Here is a 21,377-nt window from a genome sequence, read left to right as displayed (position 1 = left end):
TTACCCCGGGCCCAGGCCAGGCCCTACGGGGCACCGGCAGCCACGGCGGCCTCTGCCCCGAGTTCCTGGGGCCTGGGCGGGTCACGGGACGCGAGGGCCAGCAGACAGCGGACCGAAGCCCCCAGCTGCGGGGCTGCGTCGGCAGCCAGAGGCTGAGGCCCGGCTCTACCTGCCCCCTGACCTTCGGGCCCCACCGTGACCAAGACGGGCGCGAGCTCCCTCCCAGAGCGGTCATCCCTCAACCGGGCGTGTCTGACTCCACACCAGCGGTCTCGGGGAGGCGACCGAATACGTCTCAGAGACCGCCTTACAAGCCGTGGCTGCAGCATGTGGGACGCAGCAAGCGGAGGGCAGCGCCCGGGCATCCTCTCCACCTTTCTGACATGAAGTGAGGAGCGGGCGGTGCTGGAGGTGGGGACCGGGCTGGTCACGAGCCCACAGAACCGGCTCCTGTCTGACCGCACCCAGCAGGGGTGGTTCTTACAGACGGGATCGCTGAAGGCTAGAGGAGCAGGCCACACGCCCAGCGCCGAGCGGGCAGGGAGAGCCGGTGAGAATCGCCTGGACCACAGCCTGGTCCAGTTCGCGGTCACGGCTCCCCAGGCACGAGGTGGCCCCTCCTCCAGGCACGCAGCACCGACCGCTGGTTCTGCACAGAGCAGAACCCGGCTGCCCAGGGGAGAACCCTTCGGGCAGAGCCTCCTCCGCTTTAGTCTGAAAGATGGACACCGAAATCCTACCTGCTTGCTGGTGATTAAACAGAGGACGCTACCTTTTGATACAGAAGTACATCCGCCAAGGAACGGTCTTGTTAAAAAGGAAACCCGACACCAACAAAGACAAAACAGGAACGCAGCATTTAGGAAACACGACGTCACCCCCTAAGTCATGGGTCCAGCCTGGGCTCCGCCACATAAACGGCCCCTGAGGAGCTTGGAGGGAGTCTGCAGGGAAGCCATCTGTGAGCTGGACAGCTCTGATGTCAAAACGCATGTCGAGTGTGCAGGTAAGGGAGGGGGGCGGTGCCAGACCCCGCTCACCGCAGGTGGGCGGGCGGGGCGAGGGACAGTGGGCATAGGCCGGCCCCGGGGGGATTCCCAGAGAGGGCTGCCAGTCTCGGCTACGGGACCCTGTGTCCCGCCACCGTCTCAGCCCCGCTGCTTTCCCTGCTCGGTCACGGCCAGTAAAAGGGCCCCGGCCAGGCCGCCTGGGGTGCTCTGCGCTGGTCTCCCCCTCCCACAGAACCCACCGGCCTTCCGACCTCACGGCAGACGCCTATCTGCACCGGGATTCATCACTACCCGAGGCATTCCGGAGCTGGGGACTTGGGGCTAGGCCGCCCCTTACTGCTCCCAGGGGCAGAGAAGGAACTACGCTGAGGGTTTCGTCCACTGACATTTATCGGGCACCCCCAGGAGCCGTGCGGGAAGCTGGAGCTGGGGCTGAGACTGGTGGCTGGCCCGACGCCTGCCCTCCCAGGAGACCAGGCCACCCGCCACGCCGGGGCCTTCCTGGTGCGGGCATGTTTCCAGAGCCCGGGAGGGTGAGGAGAAGGGCTGGTGGAAAACAGGAGGACGTGCGGGGCGCCCGGGGCTCGCCCAGGACCCACACCCGCTCATCCGAGGAGTGTGCTGGGGTGGGAGTCGGCGGGTCTAGGGGCGTTAGGCACCCTCAGGTTCATAGAGGTGGTGGTGGGTGGGCGTGTCAGGGGAGAAGGAGTCAGCTGAACACTTGGGGGACACCCCTCTCTGAGCCCTGGGGTGGGGCCCTCTTCCACCAAACCCGGGCCGAGCCGGCCCCCATGGACCTGCAGGCCTGGGGAGGCCCTGGTCGCTGCACTGCCCACTGCTTCCAGCAGGGATGCCTCCAAAGAGCCCCCGCTTCAGCCCCCACCCTCCTCCTTCCACCAAGACCCACGGGGAAGCGCGAGCTGGTGCGGCTCTGGGTGGGTCCAGAGGGAACCAGGCTTGGGGTGTCCAGCCTGCTGACGAGAGCTGGACCACAGGCTGGGGTGCGAGCTGTGGGGTGGGGGGATGGGGGGTAGAGGAGCAGGCAGAGAGCGAAGGCGCCCTGCCCAGCGCCGAGACAAGAGGTGTGGACGGGCCCCTGGCTGCTCACGAGCAGCCACTCCTGCTCTTCAGCCTCTGAAGGAAACAGCGAGGTTAAGTGTGACGGGACCATCAGCGTGCAAGAGGGAAAGACAGCCGTGTGCGGACTTACCTATAAAATATATTATTTATCTGTTTTCTGATGTAAGCTCTTAAGCCTAAGAATTTTCCATAGATTCTGTGAAGGGTAGTTTTGAGAAAATCTCTCTCGCGAGGATCTTCACTGTCAAAGAGCTCTAAAAGCTTCAAGGAGAAAAAGACACTCAGTGACACGGCAATCTCTCTGGGTAGATTACGCAAGCTGTAACTTCAGCTAATCTGGGCCTTACCTGCAATACAAACTTCTGATCAATATATTTCTTCGCTATATTAGGTTGGAAATCTGCAGACTCTAAAAATCTTAAGAAAAACTCATAAACAAGCTAGGAGGAAAAAAAACACAGTGAGTCAAATAACATGGTATTTCATTAAACGGAGATTTCAAAATATACCATGAGTTGAATCTCTGTCTGCAAATACTAACCTTAAAAAAAACCCACAGGCACATATCTAAAGAATCCATATCAAAGCACATGGCTTAATTATACTGAGGATGGTAATTGTGTTACTTACAAGAACCACGGACTATACCCTTCCGCGGCATCTACACAGTGACTCCCATGCCTGCTGTCGCCCCTGCTTGGAGCCCACAGAAGCCAGAAGCCGGGCTGGGGCCAGCCTCCAGGTGGGATCTGCAGGTCCTGTCGCCCCAGGGTCCTGGCGGAAGGCTGGGCGCACAGGGAGTGGGACCGCTGGGTGAACGGGCCGCCGGCCGTCATGGCCACACGGCACTGAGGCGGGGGCTCGGTCTGCCTCTGGCCCTTCCTGCCGGCTCCCCACCGAGCTGCTTCCCAGGGTGTCCAGCTCCCCGACTGCCCTCCTTCAGCCGACCCAGACCTCCCGATCTAGCTCGTGGGGCAGGCACCCTGCCCAATCCACACCTCCTTCTTCACAAATGTGTCAGAAAAAAAAGCATCCATCAAGCAGGTGGGCCCTGGGACGCACCGCAGGCCAACAGTAAGTCCGAGGACCAAGACTGAGACATGTCTGCCTAAGACCCGCGACCTCAGCTCAACGGTCACTTCCACTGAGAATATATGGACAGTCCTGTAGCTTTGTCGTTTGTGTAACGTGCCCAGACAAACAAAACCTGTTCCTGCTCTCTCTTCTGCCACAACACTTCCTCGGGTGTGCAGGTCTGCAGGCCCATGACCCCGAAACTCGGAGGCTCCCCCGCCCCGGGACCAGCTGGGCGCGGGCTCTGGTCCTGGAGGAAACGCTATGCCCGCCCCTCGGCTTGAGGCGCCCGCGACCCCGTACCTGCAGGTGAGGCCAGGCTGCTTCTAACGTTGGCTCGTCTTCCTCTGGGTCAAATTCTGCTCCCGTGGGGTTGGAGGAAGGTGGTAACGTTCGAAACATGTTAACTGCAAACTAAAATCCACATATTTTATAATTACAACCAGGATAGTAAAATGATGTCCAGAGAATGTCTAAAGGCATTCTAATGGCAGCTGCCTCCCGTGGCGACCTGGCTCGTCTCAGCTTCAATGTGCAGAAGCGGTGTGGGTCTCGAGAGCCTGGGTCAACGCCGCAGCCAGACCCGAGGCCGAGACAGCCTGACACCGAGGTGCCTCCCTGACTTCTGGACAACTAGTACTGGTAGACGCCGCCCGGCAGGGACGACACCTCTTTTGGAACACGGACAGCGTTCCGAGCGCTAGTGAGGAAAGCTGAGATCACAAAGCTAACCATGGAGATCAAAGAGCTGCAAACGGGGAGGACGCGGCAGAGGCCGTGTTGCCCCGGACGCCGTGCGCACCTTCTGGAGCCCTCCGCAGGGACGTCCAGGGACAAGAGAGGCCACAGCGCGACACGGTGGTCTCCGGGTGGGCGGCCTTTCCAGAGAAAGGGCTGCAGTGTTGGCAAGCAGAGGAGGCGTCACATCGTAGGACAGCCCAGCCCACGTGTCCAGGGCCAGGCCAGGTGGAGCCGGGCTGCACAGATGGAAGAGTCCTCTGGGGTCCGGGCGACCCCCCCGCGTGACTCTCTGCCCTCTGCCCTGCTCCCCTCCTGCACTGTCCGTCACCACGCTCCCCCAGCCCAGGCTCTGATTAACCTCAACTTCATAAACATCAGTGGGCTTTACAACAGATGTTTTCTATACAAAATCTAGACTTCCTGGGCGCACAGGGGCCCTCATGGTTAATAAGGATAAGGCACAACATATACTGACAGATTCCTGACATAAATAAAAGTTTAGTTTTTCTCTATCACCAATTCATAACCTACTTTTCTTTTATAGTCAGTTTATTTCTGGAAAATTTCTGCTTTGTTTGGCTGCATTGGGTCTTGGTGGTGGCGCTCAGGATCTTCTCTTGGGGGTGCACGGACTCTCTAGTTGTGGGTCACAGGGTCAGCGGTTGGGGTACTTGCCCTTCAGGTGCTCCAGCGCATGTGGGAGCACAGTTCCCCAACCAGGGGCTGAACTCACCTGCCTGGCATTGCAAGGCGTATTCCTAACCACCGGCCCACGAGGGACGTCCCCTCGCAGTTATCTGTTTAAATGTGACCTCACCAAATCTTCGAGCCAACCCACGCCAGTTAACAGAGCTCGACTCTAGGGATCAAAAGAAGCCCTCTGTCCCTGCAGCCCAGATACACAGAATCAAACCCCCCCCAACCTACGAGGCAGAACCCCACTCCACAACAACAGTGAGGGTCTCTGCAGAGAGCTCAGAGCAAACCTGGCTCTTCAGAGAACAGCCTTGCAGGGACCAAGCGAAAACTCCGTGGCGCCTGTTTTGGTCCGTCCTGTCTTTCTGTAGCACTGTTTTCCAGGAAGAAACACACTCACTCCCCACATTACGGGCTCCAGAAGCCCCAGCACCAAACGTCTGCTCTCTAAGCCGAGTGACAGGCGCTCACACAGGTGGTCCAGGAAGAGGAGGTACAAAGAAAGGCTGGAACAAGGAACCAAAAGCCAGAAACAACGAAAAAAATTTACTAAAAATATGAGCAGCACTCTTCTTGTGGCTCAGCTGCTGCAGGGATTTCTCTGGTGGCCCGGTGGCTAAGACTCTGTGCTCCCAAGGCAGGGGGCCCCGGTCCGATCCCTGGCCAGGGAACTAGATCCCACATGCTGCAACTAAGACCCAGCTCAGCCAAATAAAAATAATTATTAAAAAAAAAAAAAGAATCTGCCTGCAATGTGGGGGACCTGGGTTTGCTCTCTGGGCTGGGAGGATCCCCTGGAGAAGGGAAAGGCTACCCCCCCCCCCAGTATCCTGGCCTGGAGAGTTCCAAGAATCGCAAGGACATGCCTGTGTAGTGCCCGGGGTTGTGAAGAGTCGACGTGATGGAGCCACTTTCACTCTCACTTTCCTAAGATAAAAGTAAAAAGGGCGGTGCTCCGGAGCCTGTGGACGGGCTGTGCGCACAGGACCCAGCAGAGGCCTCCCAAACAACAGGTGACCGCGGAGCAGACACTGGGACAGGCGTGGCCAGGTCGAAGGGGCAAGTCCTCTACCGCTGGCCCCCAGGTCCCCGGGATAGAGCGAGGGGACACGAGGCGCCTGCCCACTGAGAGGCGCAGCCCGGCCCCTCTGGGCCTGCGGGGTGGGGTGGGGGCAGCAGAACCAGCCCGGTCGCCACCGCCCACCACCCCTCCTCCCAGGCTTCTGGGTGCGAGAGGACAGGGTCAGAGCGGAGCCGGGGGCTGTTGTGGGGTGTGGCATTCCCGGGCCCGGCTTCCCAATCCTCTCCCTGAAAGTCACTGGCTGGGGGGCTCCCAGAGATTGGTGCTGGGAGCCCTGGATCTGGCGGGGAGGTGTCTGTGAACACACTCCGCCCTCCTCTCTGGGAAACTTGCTCGCGGGCCTGTGATGTTGGGGTGCAGGGCACCTAGAGGGGAGCACACGGGCCACAGAGGTCAAAGGGGAGAGAGGAGTGGTCAGCTCGCCTGGATAGGGGCTGGAGGCTGGGACACACGGGCAGATAGCCGCCCCTGAGAGGGGGTCTCTGGGGAAGCCCAAATACTCCTCAGAGCACAAACGCCCCTGGGATGGGTGGTGACCTGGGCAGGGTCCAGGCCTCAGGACGGCAGGCTCAGGCCCCGCTCAGGGGATAGGCAGGGATGGTAAGGTTGTGAGCTGGGGGTTGAGTGTTAAACTAGGTGTGATAGCCGTAACCAGAGGAGCAGGAGATATGACAGATTGTGGTTAAGGCAATGGTGGAAAAAAATAAAGCATACCCGGGTGACAGCTTAGCGTACCCACTAATCAATCAAACAGTGATCTGACTGTCACTGTGACGGCATTTAGTCCCTGTGGTCACACCTAGATCAGCTGACTTTAAGCAAAGATTACCCTTGAGAATGTGGGTGGGCCTCATCCAAGCAGTTGAGAAGTCTTCTAAGAGCAAAACCGGCTTCCCCGAGGAAGAAGCAAGTCCACTGTGCAGAGCGGCGGCAGTGCCTGCCCCACGGGGTTCAGATCTGCCCCGTCTGACTCCACGTGTCCTAAGACAGAGCCTCAGAAATCCACCTACCCATCCATGCACCCATCCGCTCCTCTCTGTCTTTCTCTGCTCTGTCTTACTGGTTCTGCTTCTCTGGAAGGACTCGGACTGATCCATCCTGGGAGCCTGCAAGGGGCCACAGACCAAGTTGCTTTGAACACAAAGTCCCCTTTTCAGTGTCCTGTGAGGGTGACCGTCTTTGGTCCAGGAAGTTTTAATACTGGCCAGCTCCAATGGATAGAAAATTATTTGTTTCATACCACCACAACAAAAACCTCACACTCATTTCTACCCTCCTTTCCTACCACATTTCATTGAGCTAATTTAATGCTCAAGAAAAAGCTACAGACATTAAAAACTAAAACACAGATAAAAGAGCAGAAAGGAAAAAAAACAAACAGGCCACCTCGAGCTATCCTCGGGTTTCCAACCCACCAACATTTCCTAGCCCAACAGCTCCAGGGGTCAAGCGAGTTGAGCGCCGTGGTCTGTCTTCCAGGTGCTGTCTAGAGGCGTGGAGTTTAGCCTCAGCACCACAGAAGGCGATCTTGCCAGCATCACGCCACGGAGATCAGCGGGAACCCGTTTCTGCCGCAGGTCTAGAAGCCTTCGTGCGGACCACGCAGACCTCCCCACAGCCTCTCCGCGTGCACCGCGATCTGGGCCCACACAGCTGGGATCGGGTCTTGGACAGAAAGGGGCAGCGTGGCCTCAGGGGGCGGCCTCGCTGGGCCCTCCTCTCACTCAAGAGCAGGACCGAGACGCAGCAGGCTACTCTAGCCTTGGTTTTCTCGCCCGCGGAAAGACCGTAACCCCTGCTCTGCACGGGGCACGCGACGGCAGACGTCGTGACGCGCAGGCGGGCACAGCCCCGCACACGGATGGACTGAGCGTGCAGGAGGCAGCGCCTGCTGTGACAGCTCTCCCGACACTTCTACTTGCAGCCTTCAAAGGACCCTGAAGGTGCTCTTCTCCCAGTTGCTAAATTTACTGAGTAAGCACAAACCAAAATGGCTCAAGAAGCGAGTTTATGGAAAAGTCTCACCACTTAGCAGTAACATGCAGGCTTTCTGGACCTGTCGTATTCACCGCCAGTGGGTGAAGTAATAAAATATTCATGCCATGAGCCACCTGCGGTACAGCAGACGATATAAAGGTTTAAGATAGGAAGGGATACACTCCAAAAAGGAACGCTGATAATCTAATTTCAGAGACAAGGAAAGAGAGGTTGCTTATTCAGTTCTCTGTTTAAAACCACAAGGGTTCTCTATCACTACTGATTCTGTTTTATTCATGTCAGTAGGATTTATAAAGGTGAGTCCACCAGAGGCCAAATTACAGCCCTTCCTTCTGTAATAGGAAGGTCAGGTTCTGAGGGTCATGTTGCGAAGAGATACATTTTAGGGGTAGGGAGGAATGGAGGCCTTCCATGTTATATTTTAAACAGAAAGCTGTTATTTGACTGCAAATTATATAACTGGGAAAACCAACAGAGACAATGGCCAGACCCTCACAGTTGGACCACCCACACGAAAACCAAAAACACACACCTCACAGCAACAGCCTCTTCACCACCAACATGCAATGAGGAAACATGATTAACAGGTGGACCCCAGGGTATGTGGCCACAAAAATGACCAAGGGCCTGGGAACTCACAATCCAGTTACAAGGCCTCAGAGCATGAAAACCCTAGGAAAGGCACTGAAGAATACCGGAATGAACAAGGGCCCTTCCCTTCTCCAGTGTGAGATGACATCGTACCACAAAGATGTAACTTCTCCACAAAGCAACTCATACTTTGAAAGCAATCTTAGTAACTCTAATTGACTTTTTAGGTGGATAATAAAAATCCTAGTAGCAATCTTAAAGAGAAAAACCGTCCCCTGCCTCACTTGTAAAATGAGATTAGTTTGGTTTCACAGCAGAATCCAGGGGTCGTCCTGGCGAACGTCTGCTTGACTTTGACCCTCCAGCGCCTGCCGCAGCGCCCATCACCTGGTGGGGCCTCAAAAACCTGCTGAGAGCAAGTGGGTCCTTTGGGAAAAGCACCGACCAGTCACCTTACTAACAGAAACACCAAGTAACTACCTGGAAACTGAAAACTTCCCAATTAAACCCTAGCTCTCCACTGCAGTGGCATTTCATCAGGGGAACCTCTCCTGACCCCAGGCCCAAATCGGGCCCTGAGTTCAAGCTCGTCCACCATCCTTCCCCTCTCTTTACAGTCTGTGTCTCAAATATAACCGGATGGTCGGGTAATTCCTGGTCTAATGTCTTTCCTCCGGTACTGTTTTCCAGGGCCTATCGCTTCATGTGCCATAGAATGAGCACTCTATTAACATGGGAGGGGAGGAAAGTGAAGTTGGGTCCCCTCCTCCAGGAATCGACATCACCACTTCCTCTAAGCGAGAGCTGCTTTCAAAGGATGCAGCTTTACCTCCAAATAGACACCCGAGTGAAGGAACCACAAGCTGAGCTCTTACTGTGAACAGCCAGCTGGCTATTCTTACCATCAAATATGTTCCTAATCAAAGTTAAAGCTATGGAAATAAATACATACAAATCTTTGTAGAATACTTAAATAAAGGAAATTTACTCTCATGTTTTCAAACAACATACATTTTAATTTTATGACTATTTCACTATTAAGGGTATAATAGCATCTTCAAATGAAAAGATGCTAGTCATTTATAGTTATGCATATAAATTTATTCTTTAGTTTTTATTTTTTGAATTTCAGAACAGAACATTTACTTACAAAAGATAACCACTAATCTGCAATACTTATAGTTCAGTTGGTGCTATTTAAAGATAACACTGCAATTGGAAGCTTCTCCTAAGCTGTTTACTCTGGACCTAAGGTGACTTTTACATAGCTTCTGAACGATGTATTCCCCAGTATCCTGCTATGAAGAGCCTCAAAGATAAACAGCTGAGTTTCATAGTGAAGAACCATATAGCTACCAAATAAACTTTACCATTAGCATCCTTACACTTTACATATACTGATCTTTTTTTCCAATAAATTGTGATAAAGTATAGGAATGCTTTGGAATGGCAAAACTATGTATTCTGCATTCAACATGAGAGAAATGAACTGAAAAGGGAAGCTTCGGAGCTAAAGTACTTATCTCCTGGTCATGTATGCATAACCAACCATCTTCTTGCTACGTGCCATCTCCACTGACTAGATGTACACAGTCACACAATTATAAATTATGCACATAACCTTTAATTAGTTCATTTTTTAGAATCATTGCTGGACCACCTGTGTGGATGGAGTTACATACTGACTGAGTATCTATTATAAATGAAGCAGAGACTTACACTTCCTGACAAGACAGAGTCACAGAAATGGGATTTGCCATACCTCCTGAAACAACCAAAAAAACTAAGCTAAAACATATGGAATAACGGTTTGCAAGGCATGGATTTCAGGCAGTGAAAGATAGAGATTCCTGAGAGATGGGAAACAAACGCCCAGCTTTCTCCTTCGACAGACTTCCCAGGGTGCAGCACGGGCAGAAAGAGCCCAGGTGACGCTCAGCAGACAGGTGTTAGGATCTGCAGGGCAGCAGGGTCCCAGAGAGGACAGAGCTGCACAGAGACAACTCCAGGGACTGCAGAGGTCTCTTTAAGCTGTTCAGCAGAGGACTGACCAGCAATCTGTGTCTCAACTATTGGAGCCTGCAAAGAGAACACCTGAAAAGACCAGGGACCCAGTACTCACCCAGGGCCAACAGCAGTGCCTGTTCCACCAACCAGACTGGAAGAGTTCATTAGCTCATAGAGGACTGGGCTCATAACCAGAGGGGCCTTATCTCAGCAGAGGGGATAATCAGCCACAGAGTGACTATGACTACAGTCCTTCCTTGTTGTTGTTCAGTCGCTCAGCTGTGTCCGACTCTTTGCGACCCCGTGGACTGCAGCACTCCAGGCTGCCCTGTCCTTCACCATCTCTCGGAGGTTGCTCAAATTCCTGCCCACTGAGTTGGTGATGCCATCCAACCATCTCATCCTCTGGTGCCCCCTTCTCCTTTTGCCTTCAGTCTTTCCCAGCATCAAGGTCTTTTCCAGTGGTCAGCTCATTAGTCCTTCCTAACACCTCTTAAAGGCAAGAATCAAAAGGATCAAACTGTTTGCAAGTAACTTAACTGCATCCAAAGCAAAGCTCCAGAACATTAGGAGAAATAAGTAAGTATGCGATATTCATCAAGACAAAATCCGCATGGTCAGGCATCCAATAAAAAATTAATTACCAGACACATAAAGCAGCATGAAAAATATAATCTATAACAAGAAGGAAAACCAATCAATTGAACTGACCTGGGACTGATGCAATGGTCAGTTAAGGCTAAAACAACATTCTATGTTTATAAAGTTAGGTGAAGACATGAAGATATAGAAAAGACATAAACTATATGAAATGAAGACGACAATGTGAGATGAAAAATTTACTGGATGGGAATTAACAAAAAAGCTGAGACACTGCAGAAAATTACTGAACTTGAAGACAACAAAGAGAATCACCAAATGAAACACATGGAAAAAAATACAATGCTAAAGAGAAAAAGAGCACCTCTGAGCTGTGGGACAACCCTCAGAGGCCTAACATACACGTTTATTGGAGTCTCTAAAGGATTATGGTGCAGGGGGACAGAAAAAAATGTTTGCAGAGACAAGGACCAAATACTTTCCCAAATTTGATAAAAATTATAAATGAACTCCAAAACAAGAAAAAGAAGAAAACTACACCAAGGCACATTGTAATCAAGGTGCCTGATTAAAAAGAATAAAAGAATAAGATCCTAAAAAGCAGCCAGAGGATAAAAAGACACACGAGGTTCAAAGGAACAGAGACAGGAAAGGCAGCAGACTTCTCATGACAAACAATGCAAGCAAGAAGAGAGTGGGGCAAAACTTTGAAAGGCTTAAACTCTGACCTGCGGCTCTACACCCACCAGAGGTATTGTGGGTTCAGCTCCAGAGCACTGCAATAAAGTCAATGTCAAAATAAAGCTAGTCACACAAAGTTGTTGGTTTCCCAGTGCCTATAAAAGTTATATTGAAACCGTATTACAGTATATTAAGTGTACAATAGCCTTATGTCTAAAAATGCTAGCCATTATCTGAGCCTTCAGAGAGTCATAATCTTTTTGCTGTTGGAGGGTTTGAAGTATTTTGAGAATTACCAAAATGTGACACAGAGACACAGTGAGCAAAATGGTTGGAAAAACGGTGCCGACAGAATTGCCTGTCACGGGACTGCCACAAATCTCAATTTGTCAAAACACAGTACATACAAACTGTAATAAAATGAAGCACAATAAAATGAGGTATGCCTGCATATCCTTCAAAATCAAATGCAAGAGAATGACTTTTTCAGGCAAATAAACGCTAGAAGAATTGATCACTGGTAGACCTCAGTGGTGGGCTTTCCTGATAGCTCAGCTGGTAAAGAATCCACCTGCATAGCAGAGGGCTGCGGTTCGATTCCTGGGTTGGAAAGATCCCCTGGAGGAGGGCATGGCAACCCACTCCAGTACTCTTGTCTGGAGAATCCTGATGAACAGAGGATCCTGGCAGGCTACCGTCCGTGGAGTCGCAAAGAATCAGACACAACTGAACGACTACCCACAGCACAGCACAGATTTCAGAGGTAAAGAATCCACCTGCCAAGCAGGAGACGCGGGTTCGATCCCTGGGTTGGGAAGATCCCCTGGAGAAGGAAAAGGCAACCCACTCCAGTATTCTTGCCTGGGAAATCCCATGGACAGAGGAGCCTGGTGGGCTATAGTCCCTATGGGGTTGCAAAGAGTCAGATACATCTTAGCGACTAAACAACAACAGACGTCTACTACAAGAGAAATTTAAGAAAGTCCTTCAAAAAAAAAAAAAAAAAAGAAAAAAAAGAAAGTCCTTCAAGCAGAAGAAAACTGGTATCAGATGGATATTGGCATGATGAATACTGAAAATGGTAACTATCTGGGTAAGTATAAGAGGGTTTAACAATTATTTAAATCTCTTTAAAAATAAAACTGTTTCCTAAAAATAATATACTGTGGGGTTTATAGCATACGGAGAAGATGCATGGCAACAAGAGCAGGAAGACGGGAGAAGAAACGGAAGTCTGCCGCTGTAAACACATTTACATGACACGGCGCACAGTCACTAAAGGCTAACTGTGACAAGTTAAAGATGCATTCTAGAAAAGCTAAATACATGAGGTCAAACAATAGTCATAGTTTAGGACTTCCCTGGTGGTGCAGTGGATAAGAATCTGCCTGCCAATCAGAGGACATGGGTTTGGCCCCTGGTCCGGAAAGATTCCACGTGCTGTGGAGCAACTACGTGCATGAACCACAAATACTCGTCCATGCTCTAGAGCCCATGAGCCGCAACTACCACATCCTGAATGTTGGGGCCTGAATGTTGCAACTATTGAAGCCCATGCCTAGAGCATAACCTCCATAAGAGAAGCCCCTACAACGAGAAGCCCATGCAAGTAGCCCCTACTTGCTGCAGCTAGAGAAAGCTCTCACAAAGCAACGAAGACCCAGCACAGACAAAAATAAATTGCAAAACAAATTTTTTTACAAAAACAGTGATAGTTTAAAAGTTAACAAAAGAGATAAAATGTAATCACAAAAAATATTCAATTGGTCAAAAAGAAAGCAGAAAAAGAGGAAAAGGGAACAAAACCCAGATAGAATAAATAGGGAAAAAATATAGCAAAATGGTAGATTTAAACCCAACAATATCAATACTCGCAATGAAAGTTAAGGGTCTGACTACCCTAATCAAAATGCAGATATTGTTTGACTGAATAAAAGTATAAGACTCAACCATATACTGTCTAGGATAAGTCCACTTTAAATATAAAGATACAAATTGGTCAAAAGTAAAAGGAAAGAAAAAGATTTACCATGGTAAACCTAGTCAAGAGAGAGTTGGAGGGGATATACTAACATACAAAGCAGGTTTTGGAGAAAATAATATTACTAGTGATAAAAGAATCATTTTACAGTTATAAAGGACAATTTAATTAACAAATAATACTAATACTTATGCACTGAATAACATGAAGCACTTGATGCAACTGCAAGAAAGAGAAATAGAAAATAAAAAACTCCAATTACAATAGCACCAAAAATTAAATACTTATATTTATGAGTTTAAAAAAAATACAGGGGAATCTACATGCTTTAAATTACAAAGATGACCAAAATGGGGAGATATTCTGTGTTCATGGACTGAAAGGTTCAATATTGTTAAGATATAAATTCTCTCCAAATGTACGTATTCAATACAACTCTAATTAAAGCCCTTGAAAGATATTTTGTAAATAAAGACAAGTTGATTCTAAAATTGATTTGGAGAGATAAAATAACTAGAAAAGCCAAACAATTTGAAAAAGAATTAAAAGGTTGGAGCATTCATGTGACCTGATCTCAACATTTAATACAAAGTTAATGGACTTCCCTGGTAGCTCAGATGGTAAAGAATCTGCAATGCAGGAGATCTGGGTTTAATCCCTGGGTCGGGAAGATCCCCTGGAGAAGGGAGTGGCCACCCACTCCAGTGTTCTTGCCTGGACCATTCCATGGACAGAGGAGTCTGGCAGGTTATAATCCATGGGGACACAACGATTCGGACACAACTGAACGACTAACACTATCACTTTTCACAATCACGAAGATAGTATGGTATAGGTGAGCCGATCCTTAGATCAGTGGATGAGAATACAGGGTCCGGAAACAGACTCACAGATACAGCCAATTTTTGAATGACTATATCAAAAAGGAGGAAAGGAATTCAATGGAGAATGGTTATTCTCTTCAACAAATACTTGTACATACATAGGCCAAAAAATGAGCCTCAGAGAAAATGGATCATAGATTTAAATGTGAAAGTAGGAATGTTTAGGAGAAAATTTTTTGAGTTTGGGTGGGGCAAAGACTTCTTACACATGACACCAAAAGCACTATCCGTAAAAGAGACAAATCATAAATTAGACTTCATCTAAAATGAAAAACTCTGTAAAAGACGCTGTTAACATAAAAAGACAAGCCGCAAACTGAAAGAAAGGATTTACAAATCACGTATCTGGAAAAGCATTTGTAACCAGAATATGTAAAGAAGTCTCAAACTCAATAATAAGAAAACAATCCAATGAAAAAAATGGGCCAATGATACGAACACACACTTTCCCAAGGAAGATATGCAAACAAACAGGAACAAATGCTCAGCACCAAGGAATTGCAGCTTAAAGTCAAAATAAGATAAAAGGACTGGAGATCCCAAGTGCTGACGAGCAGGTGGAGCAACTGGAACTACTACATGTGACTGGTGGGAGCACAAAAAATGGCACCTTTACCTTGGAGAACAGCTTGGCAGTTTCTTAGAAAGTTAAACAAATACTTAACGATATGACCCAGCAATCAATCCCATGCCTATGTGCTCAAACATAACATCAAATGAGCTATGCTAAGTTAAAGGAACTAGACTCAAAAGGCAACAGACTGCCCAAGTCCATTTATATGACATTCTGCAAGAGGCCAGTCGGGGGATAGATTAGTGGCCGCCAGAGGCAACGGACAAGGGGAAGGTCTGATTTCAAAGGAGTAGCGCGCAGTGCTTTTTTGGAGGGCAATAAAACTGTTCTCTATCCTGAGTGGTTACACGACTATACATGTTTGTCCGATCTCAGAGAATTCTTCACTAAAAAGTTAATTTTGCCATATGGAAATTTAAAATTAATTTAAAAACGTTACAGAAAGATATTGACTAGGTTCTACGTTCTCAAACCTTCTTGGTTCACAATGCCCTTAGCGTCTTCATAACTTCTTCACTGGGCTCCTAGATCAAAAGAAATAGCTATCAATTTAGGAGCTTAAAAAACTCCTGCTTTTGTGAGGTACAACTGACACATGTAACTGTACATAACTGTACAATTTGATACATTTAACATCTGCATACACCCATGAAATGATCATGCAAGATGATAAACGTATCCATCATCTCCCAAAATTTCTTAGCAGTCTTTTGGGAAAAAAAGGTACATATAAGTTGGTTGGCTGGAGGTAGGGGTGGGTTTAGGTAGAACTGCGAAAGCGTGGAGTAAAGACAAAGATTAACTTTTTTTTTCTTTTTGTATTTATTTCACTTATTTAAAATAAGCACACATTTAAAAATAATTTTAAAACATCCAACCAAACAAAGGGTAATTCTCTCAAAATAAGAACCAATCTCCAAGAAACGGCTCACTGATATTTAAGGTAGAACAGGCATTCTCTGGGTTTCAATAAGCGCTTGTTGCTTTCATCTCCCCTTGGCTCATCTCTGACGAAAGCGCTTCTTCACCCCTGTGTTACTGTGACTCTGGTAAAACAAAAGCAACTAAGCAAAACGGGGGATGCATTGTTCACTGGAAGGACTGGTGCTGAAGCTGAAACTCCAGTACTTTGGCCACCTGATGCGAAGAGCTGACTCATTTGAAAGACCCTGATGCTGGGAGGGATTGAGGGTAGGAGGGGAAGGGGACAACAGAGGATGAGATGGTTGGATGGCATCACCAACTCAATGGACATGAGTTTGGGTAGGCTCCGGGAGTTGGTGATGGAAAGGGGGGCCTGGTGTGCTGCAGTTCATGGGGTCACAAAGAATTGGACATGACTGAGCGACTGAACTGAACTGGTGGTTTAAATCACCACCCTAAAGAAAACTTCGGACTACTGAAGCTTCATTTTTAATATACCACCTCCTTTCAAAACACCCTTTCCCCTCTCATTTGCAAACTATCTTTACCCTTACAACACACAAAACTTTCCAGAACACACTGTAAACATCAGATATAAAAACGGAAGGAGAGTGTCTAACATCAATCCTTAACTGGAGCACAAGACAATCACCAAGGGGATCTAGGCATGAAAGCTCCTGTAAGGACCAGAGAGAAACCCTCTGCTCTTATTAGAAAATACTGACTTGAACCCCAAGCATAAAAGAAAACTTGCAAGGCACCATCTCGTCACTGACAAGCAGTACAGATTAAAACATGGGGATGAACTCATTTCCCCTGGAAACTCAACATGGATCCCGTAAGGACAGCACCACACACCAGGAGGGGTTCTTTTTCTTTTTAAAGAAAAACATATTTACTGATTTTTGATGATGGCAAATGAGATACATGATCATATGAAATTTTTAAAATTACAAAAATACAGTAAAAGGGGACAATCCACATAAACACACCATGCAGAGGCAGCTACTATTAACAGTTGGCTCTGCACTCCTCTAGAACACAGTCTGTCTCTGAGACAGTCAGGGCGGACAGCGGAAGGGCACTCCTGCATCTGATCCACTGACTTCTACGGAAATCCAGCCCCACAGAGGTGGGTGATTCCAGAGAGGTCTACCTTGATGTGAAGCACTTCTGAGCCAGCCACTCCACTCAACCGGTGACCAAAACAACTCCTTTTCCGACCTGCAGGCCACATTCATCTGTGACTAAGACTAGCCTCAGTGCCCTTGCCTTGGCAGGAAACTGTCCAGTGAGGGTCACTGAGCTCTGAGCAGGACTTGCAAGGAATTTTAGAAGGCTTGCCGGGGCACTGCAAGCCGTTTTCTCCAGAGCTGACAGCCCCGGCGGAGGTCGAGTTGTCACAGGCAGCACAGGAAGGCTTAATCTCGGGGCGGGGCAGGCAGACCGGGTGACCCGGAGACGCTGGCAAACAGCGGGGTGACCCAGGAAACGTTTGAGCCGCTCCCAGGCTGTGCTGGCAGAGCTTGAGAGGAGTGGTTCTCACAGCTTTTGGTCTCAGAACCCCTTTAAACTCCTAAAAGTTATTGAGGATCCAAAGAACTTTTGTTTATGAGAGTTCTGTCTATGGATGTTGACTGTATTAGAAATTAAAGCAGAGAAATAAAAAAAATACTTGCTCATTAAAAAATAATAAACTCATTATGTCAATATAAATACATTTATAAAAATAACTACTTTTTTTCAAAACAACTAATTATTTCATAAAACAACTCATGTTAAATAAAAATATTTCCTAAAACAAATTCGGTGAGAAAAGAGGTACAGGAGGGTCCTGAGAGGTCAGACTGCTCTCAGACATGGCCCATGGGCTTGGACATGAACACGGTCCTAGTAAAATGGAACTTCCAGATTATAAATGGTGGAAGACAGAAGGGACACCATTAAGCACTGTCCAGGAGAAACTGGCTGAACAAGGACTAAGGGATCGATGGGGCCGCAAGGAAGCTTGGAGATACATGGGTGGCTTCGCAAAAAATGCTTCCTTTGTTGGAGCATTATTAAAAGGATTCACGTGGGGATTTGCTGCATTTGTGGTAGCATTAGGGGCTGAATATTACCTGGAGACCCAGAAAAAAGATAAGAAACATCACTGAAGATAATACCTGGAAATATCTTTTAAAGTCTTAAGTGGCACTGTTTCACATTTTTGAAAACCTCTTTACGTTTGGTTTAATTAAAAAAAAAACACAAAAAGCACAAAGAGCTGAATTCTTATATCTGCTATGCTCAGAATGTTCATTTGGTTGAAATACAGGGAGAAAAACCTGTCTCCAGCATATAGGTAGTTGGAAAAGTGAGGGGTGATCAATAGCTCTTCTAGATAATCGTAGACTTCTTTGATACTTTACCAAAACTTGACAAGTGGCAGTGCACTAAAGTTACCTATTCTGTGGAATCCTAAATCTTGTCAGTGAGGGTCTCTAATTCCTGACAACCCTGTGATGTGTCTTGCACTTTGAATAGCTCTCCGGCCAATGAATGATTTGATAACATCATCTGTTCGTCATTTGGAAAATACTGGTCTCACTGAATTATGTGTATTAATGTATTGCAAACAAATTGCCTATTAGACTGAACTGCCATGCTTTTTAAAAACAGATTTATTGAGATATTCACATATCATACAATCCACCCCTTTAAAACGGACAATTTGATTATTTTCCTTATATTCACAGGACTGTGGCGGCACCACAATGTCTAGTCCCTTTCACTGTGTATATTAAGGATCCCGCTCATTGGTAATGACACCAGTCTCAGCAGGACGACTTGCAGCACTGGGAAGCTGAAGTCTGCATTGGCAGATACAAATCTTCCAAAATTCAAAATTTCTCCTGAGAGCTTGAATTTTCTTTTTGAATGCTCAAATTTTAATCATTGACAATAAACATCATCAGTTATCTTATCTTCCTTAAAGTGACATTTTCATTTTACTTTGTGAGAAAATGCTCCCTGAAAACCCAAGTCTGAATAACCTTTTTGTTAGTCGTTCAAGTATAAATGGTATTCTGTGAAAGAACAGGCTATGCTATTAACTTGATTTTGCTTGAGAAAAATGCCAACGCCTGAAAAACAGATTCATTAGATAACTTAATTAAACACCAGATGGCTGACTATATTTTAAAAATGGCTTAAATATTGAGATAATGGAATTTTTGTAATTTAACCCAAGAATCTAGACCCCAGGAACATCCCCCTGGGTATTGCTCCCTTTTCATCCTCCTCTCCCTGAACCTAAGCTATTTTAATCTGGAAAATAAAGGTCAAGCTTGATCTATAAGGTTCTGTTAATTTCTTGATGATCTATAAGGTTCATTTAATTTCTGTTAAATGACGCATAAAAAGACACAGTACACAAGAGAAGTGCTAAACGTCATTAGCCAAGAGGGAAGCACAAACCGGAACGACAGTGAGATCCTAGCTCACACCTACCAGGATGGCCACCATCAAACAGACGGACGGTAACAAGTACGGGAGAGGTGGGGAAACTGAAGCGCTCATACCCTGCTGCTGGGAACGTGAAACAGGGCTGCTGCTTTGGAAAGCAGTCTGGCAGCTCTCCAAACTGCTAAACACAGTGTTAGCATGGACCGAGCAGTTCCTCTCCTGGGTAAACACGCAAGAGAAATGAAAACATGTATGTGCACAGAAGACTGCATGTGAGTGCTCACAGGGGCATTATTCACAACGGCCAAGTAGCAGAAATGACACAGATGTCCATCAATGGATAAACGGATAAGTAAGATGTGGGGTATATATTCTTGTGGAATATTATTATTATGGAATATTATTCAGCAATAAAAAGAAGTTCTGACACACGCTACAACATGGATGAAACGTGAAAACATTACGTAAAGTAAAAGAAGGTCGCGTACTGTATAATGCCATTTCTAAGAAATATCCAGGTTAGCCAAATCTACAGAGGCAGAAAATAGCTAAGCAGTTACCAGGGGCAGGGGTGGGGAGTTAGGAAGAGTGGCAGTAACTGTTAATGGGTATGGGATGTTTTTTAGGGGGAGGAAAATATTATAAAATTCCATGTGCTGATGCCTGTACAATCCTGTCAACAGACTAAACTGAATTGTACATCTTAAAGGGGTGGACTGTACTTATGAATTACCTGTCAATAAATCTGTTAAAAAATACAGCAGCCCAATGTAACAGGCAACGTATTTAAAAGAAGTAAGCATAAAGAGTGCAACATCTCTAGAGCTGTGGATTCTTTAAAGTCAGTGGGAATAAATGTCTGCAAAAATACTACGACAGGGACTCCCTTTGGAGTCCAGTGGTGAAGACTCCGTGTTTCCACTGCAGGTTCATGGGTTCGATCCCTGGTTAGGGAACTAAGATTCCATGGGCCACCAGGAAGGGGCCCACTACTCCACCTGCCCGGCCAGGTCCAGGCACTGCGCGGTGGAGGCCTTCCGTCAGCTCTTGGATCCTGCACCCGCTCTACTTCTGAGTCGGTCAGAAATGCTGCCGGGTACCGTCCCCACACACTCTTGCACTGTATCCTTCCCCAGTGCCCTCCGTCTACGAGGCACAAACCCCGCCTGCCCCTCCCCTCATGTTCCTCGAGGGAAGGGGCGGCTGCGCTCTCCTGCCCTCGCCGCAGCAGAGAGGACAGACTGACCGTCCCTGTTCTCGGGGACACGGAAAAGCGCCTCCTTGCGCGCACCTTCGGGGGACCACCTAACTCCCCTCCTAGCAGGTTCCTCTCTGTGCCTTCTTCCCACCACGTGGGCGGTCTTGCAACTCTCCCCTCTCCCCGCTTCCCCTTCTTTCACGGCCTCACCTTAACCAAAAACGACATGTGACTGATCCTGGCTCTGGGAGGGTGCACGTCTTGCTCACCACTCTTACTTCCTTATCTAAAAACGTGCTCAGGGGATGCTCAGCAAGTGTCTGCTATGTGCACCAGAGGCAAGATGCCCAGGACTCTGAAGATGGCCTGCATTGCCGGGTGGGGAACAAAGCTAAGACGGCGGGAGAGGCTGGTTATTAGGACACGGTTTTAACAGAGAGGCAGGAAGCAACGATCGTTTCATCTGAAACAAGTCTCAAGAGCTTGAGGCATGCTGAGTGGTTCTGGTAACACGCCACCTCGGTGAAAGACCCAGGAGAGACGGGGGCCCGCGGGCAGTGCAGACATCCAGCCCACACCCGGCCAGCCTGGGCCTTGATGCCCTCTGCGGACCCCTCCCTCCTGGGGAGAGAGCGGGACTCAGGGGCTGCCGGCAGCCCAGGCCCCGTCCAAACAGAAGAAGCTTCCACACAGGTCACTTAAAACAGAATAAATTGAGTGTTTATAAATATAATAGGTGACATATGTATACACTTAATTCAAAAACAGAATACGCTTAATATACAGTAAAGCAGCATTTACAGTCAATGG

The 21,377-nt window shown here is 48.1% G+C and overlaps 1 protein-coding gene and 1 pseudogene across 9 annotated transcripts in view; one reads left to right on the top strand and one right to left on the bottom strand.

Moving 5' to 3' along the window:
• PPP2R5C (protein phosphatase 2 regulatory subunit B'gamma) overlaps window positions 1-21,377 on the bottom strand; it is a 144,427-nt gene that overhangs the window by 31,458 nt on the left and 91,592 nt on the right. For all 9 annotated transcript variants that reach the window (XM_065906868.1, XM_065906861.1, XM_065906864.1 and 6 more), the window contains 3 exons: window positions 3,468-3,578; window positions 2,438-2,530; window positions 2,221-2,351 (listed from right to left, as the gene is read on the bottom strand). In XM_065906868.1, coding sequence (XP_065762940.1) covers window positions 2,221-2,351; window positions 2,438-2,530; window positions 3,468-3,578 — 335 coding nt within the window. The remainder of the gene's footprint in view (window positions 1-2,220; window positions 2,352-2,437; window positions 2,531-3,467; window positions 3,579-21,377) is intronic.
• LOC136146881 (NADH dehydrogenase [ubiquinone] 1 beta subcomplex subunit 3 pseudogene) lies at window positions 17,782-18,078 on the top strand (annotated as a pseudogene).

The sequence above is a fragment of the Muntiacus reevesi genome, chromosome 15 (genome assembly GCF_963930625.1).
Source record: "Muntiacus reevesi chromosome 15, mMunRee1.1, whole genome shotgun sequence".
Classification (NCBI taxonomy): Eukaryota; Metazoa; Chordata; class Mammalia; order Artiodactyla; family Cervidae; genus Muntiacus; species Muntiacus reevesi.
The sequence above is the reverse complement of the archived record's forward strand: the minus strand, read 5'-3'. Positions and strand labels throughout refer to the sequence as shown.